At 40.8% G+C, this 23,613-nt stretch overlaps 1 protein-coding gene across 1 annotated transcript in view; it reads left to right on the top strand.

Moving 5' to 3' along the window:
* The window catches only part of cavin1b (caveolae associated protein 1b), a 57,179-nt gene extending 48,717 nt beyond the window's left edge, over positions 1-8,462 (top strand). The window contains exon 2 of the mRNA XM_073071503.1: positions 4,629-8,462. Within this exon, the coding sequence (XP_072927604.1) occupies positions 4,629-5,354 (726 nt within the window). The 3' untranslated portion in view covers positions 5,355-8,462. The remainder of the gene's footprint in view (positions 1-4,628) is intronic.
* Positions 8,463-23,613: the final 15,151 nt, after the last annotated feature.

Genomic DNA, 23,613 nt, shown 5'->3' with positions numbered 1-23,613 from the left:
ATGGGTAGAGTAGCTGCCATATCAAGCTGTGATGCATTGGGATAGGGTGCTTCCTGTGATGCATCGATAAAGTTGATAATAGTCAAAAAGGACATACCAAATTTATTTAGCCTCCTGAGGAAATAAAGGTGCTGGTAAGCTTTCTTGGCTGTAGCATCAATGTGGTTGGACCAGGACATGCCTTTGGTGATGTTCATTCCTAAGAACTTGAAGCTCTCAACTGTTTTGACCTCACTATCATTGATGTAGACAGGAGATTGTGCACCACTCCCCTTCCTGGAGTCAAAGACCAGCTCTTTTGTTTTAATGACACTGAGGTTGTTGTCATGATACCATGATACTGGGCACTCTATCTCCTTCCTGTACTTCAATTCATTGTCATTTGAGATTTGGCCTACTACAGTGGTGTCACCTGCAAACTTATAGATGGAATTGGAGCAGAATCCTGCCGCACAGTCCTGAGTGTATAGAGGGAAGTGTAGAGGGCTGAGGAGCTTTGTGAGCACCACTATTGAGGATAATAGTGGAGGAGGTGTTACAGCCTATCCGTATTGATTGTGGTCTGTTGTTCGGGAAACAAGAATACAGTTGCTAAGAGAGGTATTGTGTACCAGGCTTAGGAGTCTAGGAATCACTTAACATCATTAAAAGCAGATCATCTGTCTAGTATCAGGTAATTGTTTGTCATTGCTTGCTGTTCATAAATTGGGTGTAATTCTGATTCTTTTTCAAAAGTGACTACACTTCTGAGGCACTTAATTAACTACAAGGTGTTTTGGTATATTCTGTAGCTCTCATGTGGAAATGCAAACTTTTCTTTCAACAAAAGTAAAGGTCCCACTGCCCTGTAAATGGGCTCCATGCCATTTTATTGTCTCAGTGGCAATGGGTTCCTTCTTGCTCATGCTGGAGATCAAGGTGGACGTCCTGGCCAATATAAACAATGCAAAAAATGTAATGGTGTCACAGTTGGGGAATCTCCTCTATCCGGGCAGTTCTGGGTAATCCAGTTAATATGGATACAGGAAGTGGAAATTTAAAAATGATGCAATACAGTCCCTCTCGCACAGCATATTTGCAGGATGAACTGTGAGGCCCCTTTCCATTCGGGTAAAAGTTAAGCCAACTGCTTTGAAGACTTCTGGTCAGTCTGTGCAACATATGTAGTTGAATACAACTGAGCCCGCAAATCCAATTCCTCTTGCTGCCAAATTAGAGGTTCAAGTACAGTATACAACAGCATCTCTGCACACAGATGTTCTGAAACAGTTTGATCAAATGCAGATGGGGTAGGATTTCCCCATCAGTATAACACAGTCATTGGCAGTAAATCTGGTCTAGCCTACTCTAGGGAAAATCCCACCCCAAATTGTGTGGAAATTACTGTATTTTGTAAAGCTCCTTTAAGATTTATTTCAGACTCCCTGTATCTATATTTGATGAAGATCAGAGATTTTGTCTGAAGCTTTTACTTTATGCTACATCATGAAAGAAAGAGCATTAATGTAGACTCTGATTGCAAAGAACCATATTTTGTGTGCTCTGCCATTTCAGTGAAAATAAACATTTAAAACTGTATAATTTTCACTCAATATCCTCCCTCCATTTGCTGTTATAATCAAAATCAGAATCAGAATCAGGTTTATTATCACCAGCATGTGTCATGAAATTTGTTAACTTAGCAGCAGCAGTTCAATGCAATACATAGTATAGTATAGTATAGAAGAAGAAAAAAATAATAATCAATCAATTGCAGTATAGGTATAATGAATAGATTAAAAATCGTACAAAAACAAAATAATATATATTAAAAAGGTGATGTAGTGTTCACGGATTCAATGTCCATTGAAGAATCGGATGGCAGAGGGGAAGAAGCTGTTCCTGAATCGCTGAGTCTGTGCCTTCAGGCTTCTGTATCTCCTGCCTGATGGTAACAGTGAGAAAAGGGCATGCCCTGGGTGTTGGAGGTCCTTAATAATGGATGCTGTCTTATAAGAAGAAAAAATGAAATATGAATATAAAATAGCAATGAGAGTAGTGACCTGATAATATGTTATTAGTGGCATTGGATAAGTGAGAAATAATCCACAGGATCTGAGAACTCTACTGGTCTATTTTGAATACTCACACAGCACAAGAGATTAAACAGGACTTCAGCTTAATGTGTCACTTGAAAACTGACACCTTCAGTGCTACTATACTGAAATGTCACCCTAGATAGAATATCTGCTCTTTTCTCTGGAATGGATCTTGAACACATTCCTCCCGAGTTAGCAATGAGGTTTTGACTACAGAGCCAGGGCTGCCACTATGCAATTTGTTCAGTGTTCAGTGAATTCAGCTCCCCATGCTGAACGTCTGCTTGTCCTACTGATCAAGCATCAGGAATTCCTGAGTTATATTGTCATTTCTTTTCATGATTATGAGACAGATAATTGAGGCAGCTGAAATAAATGCACGAGAAAGGCATTTTTGTTGACTGCAGTGAATCATTTGCTGGTTCATTTCTTTCTTATGTGTGCAAGAACATGATCGTTTTAGATGGAAGGAGACTGATCCTATTAGCAAATGATTGAAGCAGAGGGAACAGGTTCAAATTTTGAGCAAAATATACAAGGGGGATTTGAGAAAAAGAAATTTACATAGAAGTCATTTATGATGTGGCATTAAATTATTGTAAGATGGTGAAAACAAGATTAAACAATGCCTTCTTAAGGGAATTGGATTGGAAGTCAAGATAGAATGATTTGCAGGGCTGGGCAATGCACTGACAAGATTGTTTTACTTTGATCTGGCAGACCTGATGGCTGAACGATTTCTTCTATCTAAATGATTCTATGACTCTTCTTTTGTGTGGTGGTGACGAGCAACAGCAGATAAGGTGAAGGTGAAAGGAATATGTTGAGGTTTAGAGGTCTGTTGTCTGAATGATTTTGAGAACTACTTCATTACCCCATGAAATGCAAGTTCAGGGCAGGAAGTTGCAACATACCTCATTGACTGCTCTTCTCGATCCTCGATGCCCCCTCTGTTCAATGATGAGGTACATTTTCCATATCGCATTCAATATGTTCCAATATTTGCATTGTTGGCAGAAGGCTGGAATCCTGAGATTCAGTGGTCAGTCCTTGGACAATAAAGTTGCAAATCAACTGTTCGCTGTCAAAGTGTTGACTAACATTGAAATGTTGGAAGAAAGTCATGAGAGACTGAGGATTCTGCTTGGGCATAGTCTGCCCTTCCTTATAAAGATTAAATTTAAAAGATTAGCCTTATTTGTCACATTGAAAAATACAGTGAAATAAACTCTCATTTTTTTTACATCAATGACCAACATATGGATGTGCTGTGGGCAGCCCACAACTGTCACGCACATAGCATGCCCACAATTTACTGACTCATACGTAGCTGGAACGTGGAAGGAAACTGAAGCACACGCAGTCACAGGGAGAATGTATAAACAGTGGTGGGAATTAAGCCTCAGTCATTGGTACTGTAAAACGTTATGCTGTCATGGGATTTTTGGGGACCTCTAAGAATGACATTCAGTTTGCTGGCTATTTTCTAGCTCCATTGGAGAGAAACATGCTCAGTCTTGTGTGGGTCCTATATTCTGAGCAGCTGTTTCACTGTAATAATTGTGTTGCTCCTTGCATTGTTGGTACATGCCCAATAGCCAGAAGAGACTGCGTAATGCTGGCAAGGTCTCTCGTCTATAGAGTTAAAATTGTTACGATCATGTTGGGTGGCATGGTAATGTAGTGGTTAGAGTAACACATTAACAGCACCAACAATCACCATCCAGGTTTGGTTCCTGCCGCAGTCTGTCAGGTGTTTGTACCATTCCTCCCGTGACCAGGTGGGTTTCCTCCAGGTGCTTTGGTTTCCTCCCATATTCCAAACACGTATGGATAAGGTGAGTGAGTTGTAGGCATGGTATGTTGGCGCTGGAAGCATGGCAACATTTGTAGGCTGCCTAGCATAATCCTCACTGATTTGTTTTGACACAAATAACGCATTGTTATTGTTTTGATGTTGAAACAATAACAATGTCATCAAATCATGTTTTGGTGTTTCAATGTACATGTAACAAATAAAGCTAATCCTACCTTATCTTTGATACCATCAGAAAGCTTTGGTGGAAATGGACTTTGAACTGAATTCTTCACTCATGAGCAACTTCCACAATTTAAACGGCTTTTCTATCTCCGTTAAAAATGGGCACATATCCTTTCAGCACTTTCTCTTTGCATGAATATGAGGTTCAACAGAAAGAACAATAATGGGATCCACACTAGAGAGGTAGAGCATAAGATATTGCAGGTCAAGTTATTGGACCAGTGGTTCAAGTGTAGTAGGATACTCCCTATCAATCTTTGCACAGTTCTGCTACTTTGTGTTATTCATTGTATTTAATATTATCATGTATGCTATTTATTCTGTGAGTAACATGTGAACAAGGAGTTTTATTGCTCCCTGGTGTATATGCACATAAGCTAATCTGAATGAAAGGTACTCACTCAGTACTCATGCAGCTAATTACAAAAATATATAACCAAATACAATGTCTGAATATGTTTAAATAGATTTAGTCAAAAAATCATAATGGTGCATTTTGTATTTTTCAGGATGAAACACCAATGCCTGCGAGATTGAGCCTTGGGAAGTCTGTAAAAGAAAGTCTGAAAGTACCTGAAGAAAGTGAAGAAGGAAAAGAGGTTGTGTCTAATGAGCAGAAACCTGAAGGTGAAGCCATCTCGCTCTCCTCTGATGAAGAAATTGAACTTGAAGTAATTGAAGAGGAAACAACAGCTGTTCGTCTGAAGAAGAGCAGCCTGAAGCGAATGGATGACTTCAAGAAAGCATTCTCCAAGGAGTCCATGGAAAAGGCCAGGCAAAGGACAAAGGAACAACTGCAGAAGACTCGGATAAGAACAAAGGAGAATGTGGAGAAGACCAAACAAGCAACAAAAGAAAATCTGGAAAAGACAAAGCTTACATTTGAAAAGAAAATGAACAAGCTCGGCAGCAAGATAGTAACACAGGAGCGAAGGGAGAAGATTAGAGACTCCAGATCAAGGCTGAGGAAGTCCTTCACACCAAATCATCAAAAGTCAGCACGGTGTCGAACAACTGTCTACAGGATCCCGCCATTTACATTCTGGGTTAAAAAGATGAGAGATGGGGATGTGGTGGTTCAAGAGGTGGAGATGATGGAAGGTCAGGGAGAAGATCATGCTGCAGAAGATGAAGACCACACCGACCTCCTTATTGAAGAAATCCATGAGGAATCACTGGAGGAGGATCCAGATAATGAGACCGAACACCTGCTGCAGAAAAGGAGAATTGAGTAATGACTTTATTTAGTGGAAGAGATGTCAGTTGGCTCTTGCTAGTTGGCTGAGGCAAATAGAAAGGAAGGAGTGAAATGTTTTTGGAACAGTAGATCATAAAGTTTGAATGCATTAAGAAATTTATATTGCACAACTTTGTTACCCTCTTGTCTTAGTTAATCTAAGGACATGTCCAGTAAGCATTGCATTGATGAAATAAAGCAAGCTGTTTGTCATTTCATCACTAGAATACTGAACGGGATTTCATTTCCCAGTCAAATCACTTTTGGGAAACAGCCGTTTAAAAATGTACTTATGACTTTATAAGTTACATTATGAGTACATTAAATAATAAGCTAGATTTTCCTGAGTGGGACCTACTACCTTCACTCACCACTTGGAATTGCCAACCCTCCCCTAGATCCTAAAGGTCAATTTCACCAACTCAAGAGACAAAACTCAGGGTCATACCAAGATATGATGTGACATATTTAAGTCACATGGGTGAGCCAGAATAAGCCCTGTACATCAAGTCTTCTTCATTTGGTTATGCTCCAATTCTGCTGGCTGTCAAAACTGTTTTTTTAGTGCATCTGAACTTCAGACATCTTGAAAAACTAAATTGAAACAAATAAAAAATGACCACTAAAGTTTAGAAAGGCAAATAAGATAACTTCCAAATAGTTTTGAATAATTAAATCATTAAGCCAATTCAAGAAGAAACAATGTAACTTATCCATATCTTCCACAGATCCCTTTCAAATAAATGGGCTTATGGATCCTGCAGCAGTTTTCAGCATTTAAATATAGATTTCTGAATCCCAAAACCTGATAGTGGATATGCAGAGGAACGCTGATGGTTTTTTGTGTAACTTTTGGCAAAACTCAGCAAAATCTAGGCCAAGGATCAAATGTGAGGGGTGTTCAGAACTAACTGTGTGAGAAATATTAAATCCAAAGTGAAGTGGAAAATTGTAATCAGGAGGATAACTAAAGTTTGTGCAACTACTTTCTGCATTGGAGAAAAGAATATACCTGTATAATGGAAGGTTTAAAAGGTTAAAAAGTATTTTATTCATATTATAACCGAGGCAGGGGAAAGATAAAATTAAGCCTTGTTATTTAGAAGGGTTAAACTTGGTCCAGTAAGGATGTGAAAAGAAGGCCAGAGAATGGGGAATGATTCAGAAGGTTAATGTGCTTTGGAACATGATAAAAGTAGAATGAAATGTTGCTCTTGCCAATGGGTGAAAAAAGAGACTTTGTATGACATCAGTGCTTTTGTCGATACAAAATGAAATATCTTTTGCATCCATGCATAGCAGACAAATCAATTACTGGATACATTTTACCTTTCCAGCTTTCAGTAATTTGCTTTTACACGCAGTAACCAGATTAGCAGGCAGAGTTGTAGCGTCTTGCATGACACAAGCTTTAAAGCTGCATCACTATTGTATAATAATAAAAATTCATTTTAAGAATTTATATACTTATTGCATTTACCTGCTATAGCAGCTGCTTATAAGTAATAGAAGATAGTTGATGAGTTGTATAAGTAACATCTTGAACTTTGGAAAGGAGATTTTGCAGTTCATCAAGGAATTTATAACTTTCCTTCAGTATACAATTTTACTGAAAAGCAGTCCTACATTATAATTTTTTAACACTATGCAGTAGTATACAAGGGCTTTTTGCATTTATCAGTATATTGAAGTAATTATATATTCAATATTATTACCAGATTTACTGTTATAAACTGAGTAGTACTGTAATTTCATATTCCTGCCAACAGAGGTGCTATAGAGTCACCACTGGCAAGAATGAACTCATAAAGAGCAAACCAAATCCACCTAGCCAATGTCCATTGTAAATGTGGACAGACCAATTTCAAATGCAAAGGCAAAATGTATAACCTTAAAATGGGCAACATCTGTGCTTTCTGATTTAAATAGCCTCTGCCCTTTGTTCCTATTTAGATTTGTTTGCCCATAAGTAAAATCATTGGAGATTGACAAGTAATATTTTACAAACCGATGAAAAGAAACTTTCAACTTTCTGATAGTTAATGACCACAGAAATATATCATATGTATTAAAATATAAACTCTTAACATTTAAACATTTATATGAAATACTGTCTGTGATTATAATGAATGCTTGTTTGAAATATAAGGGTCATTGACTCTGTTCAATTAGTAGAAATAGCATTTTATACAAATGTATTAAATTCTCATAATTACTATACACTACAATATCATGGTTAATGTACCAATAATTGATTAGCTTGGATTCCATAAACACATCTGCTGTTTTTCAATGACACTTGGAAATCTGCAATCAAAATATTTTGGTATGACATATTTTGGAATAAGTACGAAAACTTTCCAAGTACCATACTTTAGAAATTGGACATTATTCTGTACATCTGAGATCCAAATGCATACCAGTAGTCAGTAACAGTGTGTTATCATTAGAGCATGTGATTGAGAGTGAAGAGATAAATGGTTTTTGACCATTTAGCCTGTTCCATCTCAGTAAGTCAATCACTCATTACGCTTTTCAGCATTTCTACAATCTCTTTACTGAGAAGTTTACCAAATTTATTTTTCCACTAATTTGTTGTCTCTTTCAATGATATATCTGCCAATCCACATGTTTAGAGACATTCTTCCTTTTGCTTTGAAAGTCATGCAACTTATAACTTCCTCTTTAAAGATGTATTTGTGAAACGAAACTGCAATTTTCGTTAAATGCTGTCACACCTGAAAGCAAAAGGGATGATGCAGAATGAAGAGGTAGTTTCATGTTTGCAGTATGTATTTTTTCAACAGAATATAAACTTCCAAAATGTATATTTCTATAAAGTGTTGACTTCATTTTGAATAGTTTCCTTAAATATATGACTGTATTCTGGATATCAGCATGAAACAAGAAAGTAAATGGCATATCAAATATCTGAATGTTGAGACGTATAAAAAACTGAGTTTATATTTAGCTTACAATTTTGTCAGTACAGCAATAGCAATTATAAATCAACATTATGCAGCAGACTTCTAATATTTGCCTACTATATACTGTACTTACATTTTGCTTAACAATTCATAATAAAAATCAGTCTCATAGACAGAAATTTATTGCTTGTGGGCTGTTATTATTCCTTTGCGCTGATGAAACTATAAACACTACTTGAGTTAAAAGAGTTAAAAGTGATACCATGTCATACCTATTGCATCTTTTCTTAATGTTGATGGATTTTATGCGATTTTCAGCCTTACATAACACTACAGAAGGAGGCTATCAATCCACTTAGTCCACTCCAGCAAATCATAAGCACAAAAGATTAGCATGTGCCGAAAACCCAAAGCAACACACACAAACTGCTGGAGGATCTCAGCAGGTCAAGCAGTGTCTGTGGAGAGGAACAAACATTTGATGTTTCGGGCCGACACCCTTTGAAAGTCCTGATGGAGGATCTCAGCCCGAAACACCAATTGCTTTTTCCTCTGGAATAAACCGATTATTCACTTCAGGAGGAGGAAGCTTGGGGTCCATGAGCCAGTCCTCATCAGGGGATCAGAGGTGGAGAGGGTCAGCAACTTTAAATTCCTTAGTGTTATTATTTCAGAGGATTTGCTCTGGGCCCAGCACGTAAGTGACATTACAAAGAATGCAGGGCAGCGCCTTTACTTCATGCGAAGATTTGGCATGACATCTAAAACTCTGACAAACTTGTATAGAAGTGCAGTAGAAAGTATTTTGTCTGGCTGCATTACAGCCTGGTATGCAAACAATAGTTCCCTTGAACAGAAAATCCTCCAAAAATTAGTGGATATGGCCCAGTCCATCACGGGTAAAGCCTTCCTCGCCATTGAGAATATCTACATGGAGCACTGGTCACAGGAAAGCAGCATTCATCATCAGGGACCCCCACCACCCAGGTCATGCTCTCTTCTCACTGCTACCATCATAAGGAGGTACAAGAGCCTCAGGACCCAGACCACTAGATTCAGGAACAGTTATTGCCCCTCAACCATCAGACTCTTGAACCAGAGGGGATAACTTCACTCAACTTCACTCGCCCAATCACTGAACTCTTCCACTACATACAGAACCCACCACAAACATTCAAGCACCCTTTATCTCATGTTCCCGATGCTTATTGCTTATTTTTCTCCTTTGTAGTTTCACAGTTTGTTGTCCTTTTGGCTTGGGTCTTTCATTGATTCTACTATTTTTCTTGGATTTACTGAGTATGCCCACAAGAAAATGAATCTCAGGGTGACACAAATGCACTCTGATGATAAATTTACTTTGAACTATGAATTTTGAACTCTCCATAGATGCTCCAGCACTCTGTGTGTGTTGCTCCATTCCAGCTCCCAGTAGTCTCATTCCCCTGGACATCTGCAATTTATTCTCCTTTACGTGCATAGCAGCTCCCTTTTGATTCTTTTTGCCACAAATTTGCAATTCTAAAACATGGCTAGACAGTTGACGTACTGCTGGAAGAAGCCACAGCATTCAGAGGAAGCCCACACAAGGTGAACACTATGGCGGTGTAACAGTTAGCGTGACGTTACTACAGCTTGGGGCATTGGAGTTCAGAGTTCAATTCTGGTGTCCTCTGTAAGAAAGTTTGTATGTCCTTCCCATGAAGAATGGGTGCTTCTTCCCACAGTCCAAATACATGCTGGTTAGTAGGTTAATTGGTTATTGTAATGTGTCCTGTGATTAGACTAGGGTTAAAGAGGTGACTCACACAGGCTGGCGAGTGAGCATCAAACAGCAGCGCTTCGCGGGAGTTTCGGCATTTGAACAGCGACCAGAGATCGGGAATGAGAGAAGAGGCGACTCACTCAGTCGGCGAGTGTGCATTAAAAAGCAGCGTTTCGTGGGAGTTTCAGCATTTGAACAGCGGCCAATCAGAGATTGGATTCTTTAGTAAGACCAAATATAAAAAAATGCAGGGGCAAATGGAGCAGCCTTTGTCTGAGTGGCTATTGTTGGTGTGGATAGTGATATAGTGGGGATCTGATGCTTTAGCTCCTTAAGACTTCAGCGAGGAGAGGCTAGAGTGAGAGAAGGCAAAAAGCTGTAGGTAGATTTTTTTCCAGTTTATTTAATGTTTCCTTCTTTATAATTGCACAGTTAGAGCAGTAGGGGTGGCAGGCAGGATAGTTGAATGCTCCTCTTGCAGGATGTGGGAAAGCAGGGAGACTTCCAGTGTCCGCCAATAACTTAATCTGCAAGAAGTGCATCCAGCTGCAGGTTCTAACATTCTGCGTTAAGGAGTTGGAGCTGGAACTGCATGAACTCCACATCATGTGGGAGGCTAAGGGACGGATAGGAAGGTAGCTACACCCAAGGTGCAGGACACAGGAAACTGGGTGAGAGTCAGGAAGGGGAAAGGGGTTAAACAGCCAGTGCAGAGTACCCCTATGGCCAGCCCCCTCAACAGCAAGTATACCACTTTGGATATTAATGGGGGTGGGGAATGATCTAACAGATGGAAATCACAGTGGTCGGGTCTCCGGCACTGAGTCTAGCTCTGTGACTCAGAAGGGAAGGGGGAGAAGAGGTGAGCTGTGGTGATAAGGGATTTGTTATGGGAACAGAAAGGAGGTTCTCTGGACAAGAAAGAGATTCTGGGATAGTATGTTGCCTCTCGGGTGCTAGGGTCAGGGACATCTCAGATCGAGTTCTCAGCGTACTTAAATGAGAGGGTGAGAGGCCAGAGGTCATGGTCCATATAGGGACCAATGATATAGGAAGGAAGAGGGACAAGATTCTGCAAATTGAGTTCTGGGAATTAGGTGTTAACACTTTCCAGGGTTGTGATCTCAAGATTGCTACCTATGCCACGTGCCAGTGAGGCCAGAAATAGGAAGATTATACAGTTTAACACAAGGCTAAGGAGTTGGTGTAGGTGGGAGGGCTTCAGATTTTTGGATAATTGGGCTCTCTTCCAGGCAAGATGAGACCTGTACAGAAGAGACAGTTTGCACCTAAACTGGAGGTGGGGGTACAAGTATCCTATAGGGAAGGTTTGCTAGTACTGCACGGGGAGGGGGATAGAAACTAGAGTGCTGGAACAAATAGTGGAGAGGTTGTGGAGACAGTTGTTGTTAAGATCTCAGAAAAAGTCAGGAATCAGCAGTTTGAACATGGTGTGACTTATGTCCTGAGCTGCATATATTTCAACACAAGAATTATTGTAGGAAATGCAGATGAGCTCAGGGATGAATCAACACATGGAATTATGATATTGTAGCCATTAGTGAGACTTGGTTGCAGGAGGGGTAGGATTGGCAGCTCAATATTCTGGGGTTCCGTTGTTTTAGATGTGATAGAACAGGGGGGATTCAGGGAAGAGGGGTGGTATTACTAGTCAGGGAAAATGTCATGACAGTCCTCACTCAGGACAGACTGGAGAACTCATCTAATGAGGCTTTATGGGTGGAACTCAGGAATAAGAAAAGTATGTCCACATTAATGGAGCTATATTATAGACCAACCAACAGTCCACGGAATTTAGAGGAACAAATATGTAGTGAGATCACAGACCATTGCAAGAAATATAGAGTTGTGATTGTAGGTAATTTTAACTTTCCACATATTAATTGGGACTCCCTTACTGTAAAAAGGACTGGATGGGATAGATTTTGTCAAATGTGCTCAGGAAAATTTCATTAATCAGTTCCTAGAAGTCCCAATGAGAGAGTGTGTGATCCTTGACCTACTGTTAGGAATGAGACAGGACAGATTACACTTGGTAAGTGGGAGGCCTTCAAAAGTGAAATTTAGAGTACAGAGCTTGTATATTCTTGTCAGAATAACAGGCAATGTTAACAGATTTAAGGACCCTTGGTTTTCAAGAGATATTGAGGCCCTGGTTCAGGAAAAAAGGAGAGGCATAGCAGGTATAGGCAGGTGGGAACAAATGAGGTGTGTACAGAGTATAATAAATGCATAAAAATAACATAAGAACTCTGTAGATGCTGAAAATCCGAAGTAACACACACAAACTGCTGAAGGAACACAACAAGCCAGGTAACATCGATGGAAATGAGTAAACAGTCAAAGTTTTGGGCCAAGGCCTTTCTTCAGGACTGGAATGGAAGGGGGAAGATGCCAGGACAAAAAGGTGGGGAGATGGGAAAGAGGATAGCTAGAAGGTGATAGGTGAAGCCAGGCCTGTAGGAAAAGTTAAGGGCTGGAGAAGAAGGAATCTGATAGGAGAGAAGAGTGGACCATACGAGAAAGAGAGAGGAAGGGACCCAAGGGGAAATGAAAGGCAGGTGAGAAGAGGTAAGAGGCCAGAGTGGGGAAAAGAAGAAGAGGGGAGGGGAAGGAAATTTTTTATCAGAAAGAGAAATCGATTTTCATGCCATCAGGTTGGCAGCTACACAGACAGAATATAAGGTGTTGCTCCTCCAACCTGAGGGTGGCCTCATCATGGCACATGAGGGGACCATGGACCAACATGTCAGAAAGGGAATGAGAATAAAAGTTAAAATATTTGACCATCAGGAAGTTCCACTTATGGCAGATGGAGTGGGGGTGCCTGATGAAGCAGTCCCCCAATTTATGATGGTTCTCACCAATGTAGAGGAGGTCACTTTGGGAGCACTGAGCACAATAGCTGACCCCAGCAGATTCCAATATGAAGTGTTGCCTCACCTGGAAGGACTGTTTAGGACTCTGAATGGAGGTGAATGGGCAGGTATAGCATTTTGGCCACTTGCATGGTTAAGTGCTGGGAAGGAGGGACAAATGGACAAGGGAATCATGGAGAGAGCAATCCCTGTGGAAAGTGGAGAGAGGAGGGTGCGGTAAAGATACGTTTGGTGGTAGGATCCCATTGGAGATGGCAGAAGTTGCAGAAGATGATGTGTTTAAAGCAGAGACTCATGGGGTGGTAGGTAAGGATAAGAAGAACTCTTTCATGGTTAAGGCAGCGGGAAGATGTGGCGAGTGTAGATGTTTGAGAAGTGGAGGAGATGTTGGTGAGGGTAGATCCAGTGTGGAGGGAGGGAAACCACATTCTTTGAGGAAGGAGGACACCTCTGATGTCCCGGAAAGGAAAGCTGCATTCTGGGAACAGATGTGGCAGAGATGAAGGAACTGTGGAAAAGGAATAGCATTTTTGCAGGAGACTGGGGTGAAGAGATATAGTCAAGATAACCATGAGAATCAGCAGGTTTATAAAAGATGTCGGTTGACAGCTTGTCTTCAGAAATGGAGACAGAGAGATTGAGAAAGGGAGGGAGGTGTCAGAAATGGAGCAAGTGAATTTAAGAGCAGGGTGGAAGTTGGAGGCAAAGTTGATGAAATTGATGAGCTCAGCGTGGATGAAAGAAGCAGCACCAATGCGGTCGTCAATGTAGTGCAGGAAGAGTTGGGGGAGTGTTACTGGGGAAGGCTTGGAACATGGATTGTTCTGCAAAGCCTACAAATAGGCAGGCATAGCTGGGACCTATGCGGGTGCCCATGGCTACCTCTCCAGTCTAGAGAAATTGGGAGCAGCCAAAGGAAAAATTGTTGAGGGTAAGGACCAGATCTCCCAGCTGGAGAAGGGTGGTGGTGGAGGGGAAATGGTTGGTTCTTTATTTCAGAAACAAGTAGAGAGCATTAAGGCCTTCTTGATGGGGGATAGAAGTGCATAGCGACTGGGCATCCATGGTGGAAATTCTTAAGAAAGAAATTGGGAGGGCTAAAAGAAGGCATGAGGTTGCTCTAGCAGACAGGATGAAGGAGAATCCTGAGGGCTTCTACACATACTTTAAGAGCCAAAGGATTGCAAGGGTCAAAACTGGACCTCTGGAAGATCAGAATGGTAATCGATGCATGTAACCAAAAGAGATGGAGAGATCTCGAGTGGACATTTTGCATCTATATTCACTCAGTAGACAGACATAGTCCATAGATGTGAGGTAAAGCAGCAAAGAGGTCATGGACTCTATATGGATTACAGAGGAGGAGGTTTTAGATGTCTTGAGACAAATTAGGGTGAATAAATTCCCCAGAGCCCCACAAGGTGTTCCCTTGGACCCAGTGGGAGGCAAGTGCAGGACCTGAAGGGAGATATTTAAATCATCCTTGGTGAGATGTGAGGGACTGGAGGATTGAAGGATAGCTAATGGTGTTCTGCTGCTTAAGAAAGGCTCTAAAATTAAACCAGGAAATTATAGGTTGGTGAGCCTGACATTAGTAGTGGGAAAGTTATTGGAAGGTATTCTAAGGGACTGAATATATGGGTATTTGGATGGACTGGGACTGATTAGGATAGTCAACATGGCTTTGTGTATGGTAGGTTGTGTCTATCCATCTTAAAGAGTTTTTCGGAGAAGTTACCAGGAGAGTTGATGAAGGCAAGGCAGTGGATGTTGTCTACATGAACCTTAGCAAGGCATTTGACAAGGTCCCACATGGGAGGCTGGTCAAGATGGTTCAGTTGCTTGGCATTAAAGATAAGGTAGTAAATTGGATTGGACATTGGCTTAGCGGAAGAAGCCAGGGAGTGGTGTAGATGGTTGTCTCTGACTGGAGGCCTGTGACTAGTGGAGTGCCGCAGGGATCAGTGCTGGGCCCATTGTTGATTGTCATCTATATCAATGATCTGGATGATAATGTGGTTAACTGGATTAGCAATTTGCGGGTGGCACCAAGATTGAGGGTGTAGTGGATGGCGAGGAAGATTATGAAAGCTTGCAGTGGGATCTGGATCAGCTGGAAAAATTACTGAAAAATGGCAGATGGAGTTGAATGCAGACAAGTGTGAGGTATTGCACTTTTGAAGGACCAATTAGTGAATGGTAGGGCACTGAGGAGTGCAGTAGAACAGAGGGATCTAGACATACAGTTCCGTAATTTATTGAAAGGGTAGATAGGGTTGTAAAGAGAGCTTTTGGTACATTAGTCTTTATAAATCGAAGTACTGAATACAGGAGTTGAGACGTTATGTTGAAGTTGTACCAGACATTGGTGATGCCCAATTTGGAGTAATGTGTGCAGTTTTGGTCACCTACCTACAGGAAAGATGTAAGTAAGTTTGAAAGAATACAGAGAAAATTTACAAGGATTTTGTTGGGACTGGAGGACCTGATTTATAAGGAAAGATTGAATAGGTTAGAACTGTATTCCCTAGAACATAGAGGATTGTTTCTGTGCTGTAGTAGACTATGACTCCAATGACCATGCCAAACAGGTGGCTGAAATAGCCATTTTCAACAGGGACAATCTGTTGAAATACAATAAATCCCACAATCTTTTATTTGTAATTAGATATCCAGCTATAATTCTAAAGCATGATGGAAAGCTTAAGTAAGTAAATTAAGGGTTAAAAAATTGAATAGCTAATGCACATTTGTACATGTACTGGTATTTCTGTTAACTGTGATACAGATCTTTTGGTTTCATAATTTCCTGAGAAGATTTTGCAAACTTGAGAAGAAATATAAGTATCTCTTTGTTAAAGTAGCATTTTTATCCAGTTGCCTATTTAATATTAGAAAGATTCCAAACAAGAATGAATTGGAGCATTTGATCAATTGTGCCTGTCAAATGGAGTATTTGCAATTGCATGAGATGGAAGGTCTACTGGAAGAATAGAACGTCACACTGGAAAAGCCGGGATTGAACAGAGGGTTTACAGAGAAAAGTAATAGTGAATTGTCATGTGAATTCCACATGAAGACTATAGATTTGTAACCATGGCACATTTAAATTGAGGGGAATTGGGACATCTTCTGACAGACAGAGTCATGCAGTGGGCCTTTCAGCCCATTGAATCCATGCTGACCTTCAGGCACCAATCTGTACTTATCACATTTTATTCTCCTCACATTCCCAGCAACTACTCCCCCAGTTTCTATCGCTATCTATACACGAGGAGCAATTTGTAGCCAATTAACCTATGCCTGAAAAGTAAGACTGCAGTGAAGAAAATATTACAAGAATGGACAAAAGTCATGCCCCAGAATAATTTGGGAGCACAGATATAAAAACAAAGCTTCCTTCCTAACCTACTGACCATTGTTAAATATTTTGCTTTTGTCCCTTAAAGGGTATTAAGGTTCATGTGGTGAAGGTAGGAGAATGGGGATGAGAGGGAAAATAAATCAGCCCCCGTGATTGGCGGAGAAGATTTGAATGGCCTAATTCTGCTTCTATATCTTTTGATCTTGCGTAATAAAATGTTGGAGCAGACTTGATGGGCCAAATGGCCTAATTCTGCATCCAAGTCTTTCAGTCTAACTTAATAAACCTTGGCTTAACGTGAAACCTCAGTCTAACATAAGAACTCCAACGGAGCAATATCTACTCTTGATATCCAAAGGCACTTTTCATTCACCTACTATTAACGTCCTTGTAATTGCCTGATAACTTAACTGGGTTGGCCACTAACCACCTGGCTGCAAAAGTGTAGAGGTTAGCTCACCCCCTGCCACCCAAAAATTTTCCAACACTTTACCAGCCATTAACTTACTCAACAAGAGAAAATAACTTTCTTATCCTCCACCCTTAGCATTCATTCCCTCTACTAATAGTACACCATGGTTCCAGTGTAAAAGATTCACTGCAACAACTCCCCAAGGTTTCTTCCACCATTGCCGAAACTCACAACTTCCATCATGGTATTACAGTTCCTCTCCAAGTCAGACATTGATTTAGGGAGTTGTCACTTACTGGAAGTTATTGAGTCTCCCTAACTACGCAGCTCACCAATATTCTTGTCAGGGTTAATCAATGCCAACATTGCCTCACTCTGTAAAAAGACTTTCCAGTTTTGACCTCAGTTATATTAAAGCAGCCACAAGTCCTTACAAGAAAGTAAAATTTAATTTTAAGAAGTCCAAGTTCACTTAAATTTTATTTGAAACAAGCATTGATGGAATTTGAACAATTCAATGGATCGTAATTTGTTGAAAACTATTGTGATAGAACTTGTACTTCTGCAGTACCTCATCCTGTAAAATCTCTTAATCTATCTGTGTCAACAGAGTGTCGTTGAACTGCATAAATCCTTCAATTTTTTTTCCTCTTAGTTAGTTTTGTATGCAAAAGAATAAATACAAACAAAGTTCAAGATCGGTCAGTGTACCTTCAAGAGCAGCCAGTTGTATACACTGGCACAGAGAAAAGTCCTCCTCTGCCAATTAGCTGATAGATACACACAACTCAGGACCAATCCAACCATTCCAATGAACATTATTATAAGAATATTGGTAGACTTAAAAATGGTTAACAATCTGACATCTATGGGAGGAATCACATGATCCCCAAAGTACAGGATACAGCCTGATTCCCCATTCAGCTATAATCCTGACTATGAACTAAGCATCTCCTCTCTAGTTACGTGAGAAATTAGAGACGCCATCCAGTAACCAGCTAAAGAACAGTGCCGGAGGAAGACACAAACTGACAGATAAAGGGTAGAACCAGAAAGAATGAAGAAAACAAAGGAGAACTGATAATCTCAAAAAATTAGTATGAAAGGCCTAAGCTAACAGCAATATAGCCCAACTAAAATTGCCATAATGCAATTTTTTTTTCTCTCCACTGGGAATGAAGTTATAATGTTACTCTTCAATCAATTCTCTGTGTTAAAACTGTCGAAATCCGAAATATGATACTTTTAACTGATGAAATTTCATTGATGCCATTTCATTGGCTCTTCACTCAACCCTGGACCATCTGGACAGCAAAGATACATACATCAGGATGTTCTTTATCGACTACCGTTCTTTATGCTCTTTCTCAGCATTCAACACTATCATCCCCTCAAAACTAATCAATAAGTTTCAAGTCCTTGGGCTCCTTGTGCATTTGGATCCTTGATAACCTCACTTGCAGATCTCAGTCATTTCAGATTGGCAACAACATCTCCTCCACAATCTTCATCAGCACAGGTGCACCAGAAGGCTATGTGCTTACTCCCCTGTTCTACTCATTTTTTATTTATGACTGTGAGGCTAAGCACAACTCCAGTGCTGACAATACCACTGTTGTTGACTGAACCAAATGTGGTAACAGATCGGTAGATGAGGGGGGAAATTGAAAATCTGTCTGAGTGGTGCCACAACAACACCCTCTCACTCAATGCCAGCAAGACCAAGGAGCTGATTATTGACATCAGGAGGAGGAAACCAGAGGTACACCAGTCAGTTCTCATCAGAGGATCAGAGATGGAGAGGACCAGCAACTTTAAATTCTTCAGTGCTATCATTTCAGAGGATCTGTCCTGTACCCAGCACATAAGTGCCATTATGGAGAAAGCACAACAGCCTCTCTACTTCCATAGAACCATAGAACCATAGAGCACTACAGCACAGTACAGGCCCTTCAGCCCTCCATGTTGTGCCGACCCATATAATCCTTAAAAAAAAGTACTAAACTCACACTACCCCATAACCCTCCATTTTTCTTTCATCCATGTGCCTGTCCAAGAGGCTCTGAAATACCCCTAATGTTTTAGCCTCCACCACCATCCCTGACAAGTCATTCCAGGCACTCACAACCCTCTGTGTAAAAAACTTACCCCTGATGTCTCCCCTAAACTTCCCTCCCTTAATTTTGTACATATGCCCTCTGGTGTTTGCTGTTGGTGCCCTGGGAAACAGGTACTGACTATCCACCCTATCTATGTCTCTCATAATCTTGTAGACCTCTATCAAGTCCCTCTCATTCTTCTACACTCCAAAGAGAAAAGTCCCAGCTCTGCTAACCTTGTTTCATATGGCTTGTTCTCCAAACCAGACAACATCCTGGTAAATCTCCTCTGCACCCTCTCCATAGCTTCCACATCCTTCCTATAATGAGGTGACCAGAATCGAACACAATAAATGTTCCTCAGAAGTTTGCAAAGATTCAGCATGACATATAAAACTTCGACAAACTTCTATAGATGTGTGGTGGAGATTTTATTGACTGGTTGCATCACAGCCTGGCATGGAAACATCAATGCCCTTGAATGAAAAATCCCACAAAAAGTAGTGGATACTGCCCAGTCCATCAGAGTAAAGCCCTCCCCACTATTAAGCACATCTACATTTTGTAATATCAATATATTTCATACTGATAGTCAATATAAATTTTATATGATAATTAATGATTATCAATAATGTATACCATTTCCTTCTGCAGTAACTCCGAACCAATCATATATACTCTCAGGAGAGGAGGACATTACAACTCTACAACATAAATGTAAGGATCAAATGAGCAGGTGGAGTCCAGGAAATACAGTGGTGGGAGAACAACAGATTCGAAAGGGGAAGTATACTCCATTCTCCAACTGTTCAAGACTGATCTGTCAATGGTTTAGGTTTCTTGGTGCTCATGGCAAGATCCCTCTTTGGATAAACACATGATTATCTAGTTGTGTTTTCTTGTAAAAATCATATATAATTCATGTTTCACTTGTAAGTGGTACTTATATGATGCTATGTGACAGTGATGCTGCTGCAAATAATTCTTTAATGGCACCTGTTCTTGTGCATATGACAATAAACTCAGATCATTGATTTTCATCTGATAATCTCCAGTCCACTGTGATAAACATTTGTGAACATGATTAATGGCAGAGTTTCAATTAAGTTGCAGAATAGCACTGACTTCTGACACCTGAAAATGTACACAGTTAGGGGAAACCACATACATATCTGCATGGTAAAGAAAATGCAGGAGAATAATTAACATGCTACAATAGAATTTTCCCTATTTCACAAGAACATCCTGCATAACTAACGTTTGGTGATGTACTTTGTCAGAGCTGAAGTTTTACTTCCCCATTCCCTCATGTAAAACTTTTGTTCACAAATGTTTAACACAATGGACTGGAGATTATCAGATGAAAATCAATGATCTGAGTTTATTGTCATATGCACAAGTACAGGTGTCAAGTACATCTGTCACATATCATCATATAAGTACCATTCACAAGTGAAACAGGAATTATACATGATTTTTACAAGAAAACACAACTAGATAAAAAGAATCATTTTAGTGCAAAGTGGTCATAGTGTTGTTAGACTAGGGATTAAGGGTGTTTTGGTTGGTTCAAGAACCAAATGGTTGAAGGATATTAGCTATTCTTGAACTTGGTGGTTTGGGACGACAGGCTCTTCACCATGATTTGTATCTCTCTCAAAGTAAATATAAATAAATAAAGTAGAAACAAGGAGGATTACAGGAAATTCCTGGAAGACAAACATGTACCTGACTGCTCATGGGATCCCAACAGTATTACTCAAGTTCAAGTTTATTGCTATAAACTAATTAAGATGGTGCTGATAAGTGGTGAGTCTTAGTGTGCAGCTCCAAAGGGAACAATCAAGTATTCCCATTTAGGACTACTGTAGCTGAAATCCACAGTCACAGCCATGGGTACTTCAGTAAACAGCATCATTTAAGATGTTTAAAAAATTGATCAATATTTAAGATCGGCGGAAACTGGGTGGCAAACTCAGGTAGTGAGTGCAGTTCCCCTTTAAGAAAACAGAAGCACAGAAGCTGAACCAATCTGTAGGTACAGTTGAAATGCAGAAGATTTAGACCCCACTCCTGACTACTCTGCTGGCAAATGTATGATCTCTGGAAAATAAAATTGAATATCTCAGAACAAGATTGCACTATCAAAGGGACATCAGTGACTGCTGTGTACTTTACTTCATGGAAACATGGTTCACCGCTGTTCTTTCTGATGCAGCGCTGCAGCCTGATGGCTTCACTACTCACCTTAAAGACAGGTCAGTTGAATCTTTTAAAGGCAGATGAGGTGGAGCATTCTTTTGTGATAATCTCATTGTGGTGCACAGACGTAGCAGTTCTGTATCAGTTCTGTTCACCCCAGCTGGAACATCGAGTGGTCAAATGTTGTCCTTTTTTATCTGCTGAGGGAGTTTTCTGCTATCATCCTCGTAGCTGTGTACATTCCACCTCAGGCCATGTCAGGCAGTCACTGGAGGAGCTGAGCACTGTGATCAGCCGTCACAAAGGTTCAAAGGTCAAATTTAATGCCAGAGAAATCTATACAATATACATCCTGAAATGTTTTTCCTTGGCAACCATCCACGACAACAGAGAAGTGCCCCAAAGAATGAATGACAGTTAAATGTTAGAACCTCAAAGTCCCCCCACAGCTCCCCTCCCTCCCGCACGTAAGCGACAGCAAGCAACAATCCCCCCCCTCCCCCACCGGCAAAAAATAGCAAGCATTGGCACCTCCACCAAGCACTCAAGTGTGAGCAAAGCGGTAGCAAAGACACAGACTTGCAGTTACCCCAAAGACTTCGTGTTTCACCCAGCATTTGACATTCCGCAGGTTCTCTCTCTTCCTAATAAGAGAGAAGGAGATGTCTCCATTTCCCCAGCAAGTGGGGAGACATAACAAACAACTCGCTGGCTTACGATGTTAAAAGTCCGTTATATCATTTTTTTCTGAGCTCTGTTCCTGAAGATCTCAAAGATCCCGGGTCTTTGGACACCACAGCAGTAGATTTTCTGACTCCCCCAACGGCACACAGATGGCCTGCCATGACACCGACCCTCGATCCACCCGTCTCCAGAGCCCTGAGATCCTAGGCTTCCAAATACGAGCCGGACTCTTAGGCCGAACCCTTGGCGTGCCGAACATCGACTGGTCCTGAAACTCCGAGAACAGGTCCCATTCCCGCAAAGACCCGAGGTCAGCGTGTAACTCCAGGTCAGGGTCTTCAAAAGAACCCTGAAAGGGAAAAATAAAGAGATTAAAGATGGAAATAGAGCTGTTTCCAAAGATAGAAGCAAAGGAGTCTCTGTATAGCACCATCTTAACCGCTCTGCCTCCTAGTAGCTGGGACAGCACACCCAGATGCCTTCCTTATCATTGAGGAGGATTTCAACAAGACCAGCTTGAAAATAAATTCCTGAATATTGTCCAGTCCATCAACTCAAAGCAATCCTATAAGCGCTCCACCACCTTCTTAGTCCTCACCACTGGTACTGGATTCTTTAGTCTCTGACAATATGCTGCGAGTAGGAGAACAGCCAGGTGATCAAACGTTCCAATGTGTGGGCACGAATGGCACGGTAAGTGTTCTTGATCAAGTGGTCAAGTGTGTTGCCTCCACTGGTTCCATGGGTGATATGTTGGTGGTAGCTGTTCAGAGACATCTTCAAGCTGGCCAGGCTGAAATACCCCGCAATGATAGGGAAGTCATCTGGGTGCACTGTTTTGTGACTGCTGATTACATTTCTCAGTTCCTCTGTGCCTGCCTGATGTTGGCCTGAGGTGGAATGTATGCCTCTACCAGGATGATGGCAGAAAAACTCCCTCAGCAGATCAAATTAACAACATTTCATCATTAGATGTTCCAGGTCGGGTGAGCAGGATTGAGACAGAACCATCATGTCTGTGCACTATCATGAGTTAATCATTAAGCATACTCCACCTCCTCTACCTTTAATAGACTGAGTTGTATTGTGCTTGTGGAGAATGGTTAAGCCATTGGGCTGCAGTGCTGCATTCAAAATGGCGACAGTGAGGCACGTTTCTGTGAAGCAAAGTATGCTGCAGTCCCTAATGAGCCTCTGATGTTACAATCTTTCTCTGAGGTCTTCAATTTTATTTTCCAGAGAGCAGAATAGTCTGGAGTGGAGGTGTAAGGCTGCCTGTGTTTCAGATGTACCGTAGACTGGCTCATCTTCCCCACCTCCATGCAGCTGCACTTACAACTCAATTTTGCAGTCCAATTTTGAGTATCAAAGATTTATTAAACAGCTTAAAACGATGCTCTTTACTGAGGTACCTATGGCTGTGATTGTGGATTTCAGCCGCAGTAGTCCTAAAACCCTTTTGTAAATGGGGAGACCTGTGCTTCTGATGGAACTTTCTGAGTCCATTGCTTTCTATTCCTGTGCTTGTAATTTCTATACCATATAACAATTACAGCATGGAAACAGGCCATCTCGGCCCTTCTAGTCCATACCAAATGCTTACTCTCATCTAGTCCCATCAACCTGCACTCAGCCCATAACCCTCCATTCCTTTCCTGTCCATATACCTATTCAATTTTTTTTAAATGGCAATATCAATATCAGATCAGGATACAACCAGTCAAAATGCTTTCCACTGTATCTCAAAGTTTGCCAGAGTCTTAAATGACATACCAAATTTCCTTCAAATTCTAAGAGAGTAGAGACTTTGGAACACCTTCTTCATACTTGCATGTATATACTAGGTCCACAACACTTCCTCCGAGATGCCGACACACAGGAACTTGTGGTTGTTAACCTTTTTC

This window comes from Hemitrygon akajei, chromosome 18 (genome assembly GCF_048418815.1).
Source record: "Hemitrygon akajei chromosome 18, sHemAka1.3, whole genome shotgun sequence".
Lineage (NCBI taxonomy): Eukaryota > Metazoa > Chordata > Chondrichthyes > Myliobatiformes > Dasyatidae > Hemitrygon > Hemitrygon akajei.
Note: the sequence above shows the minus strand (reverse complement) of the source record. Positions and strands in the feature narration are given on the sequence as shown.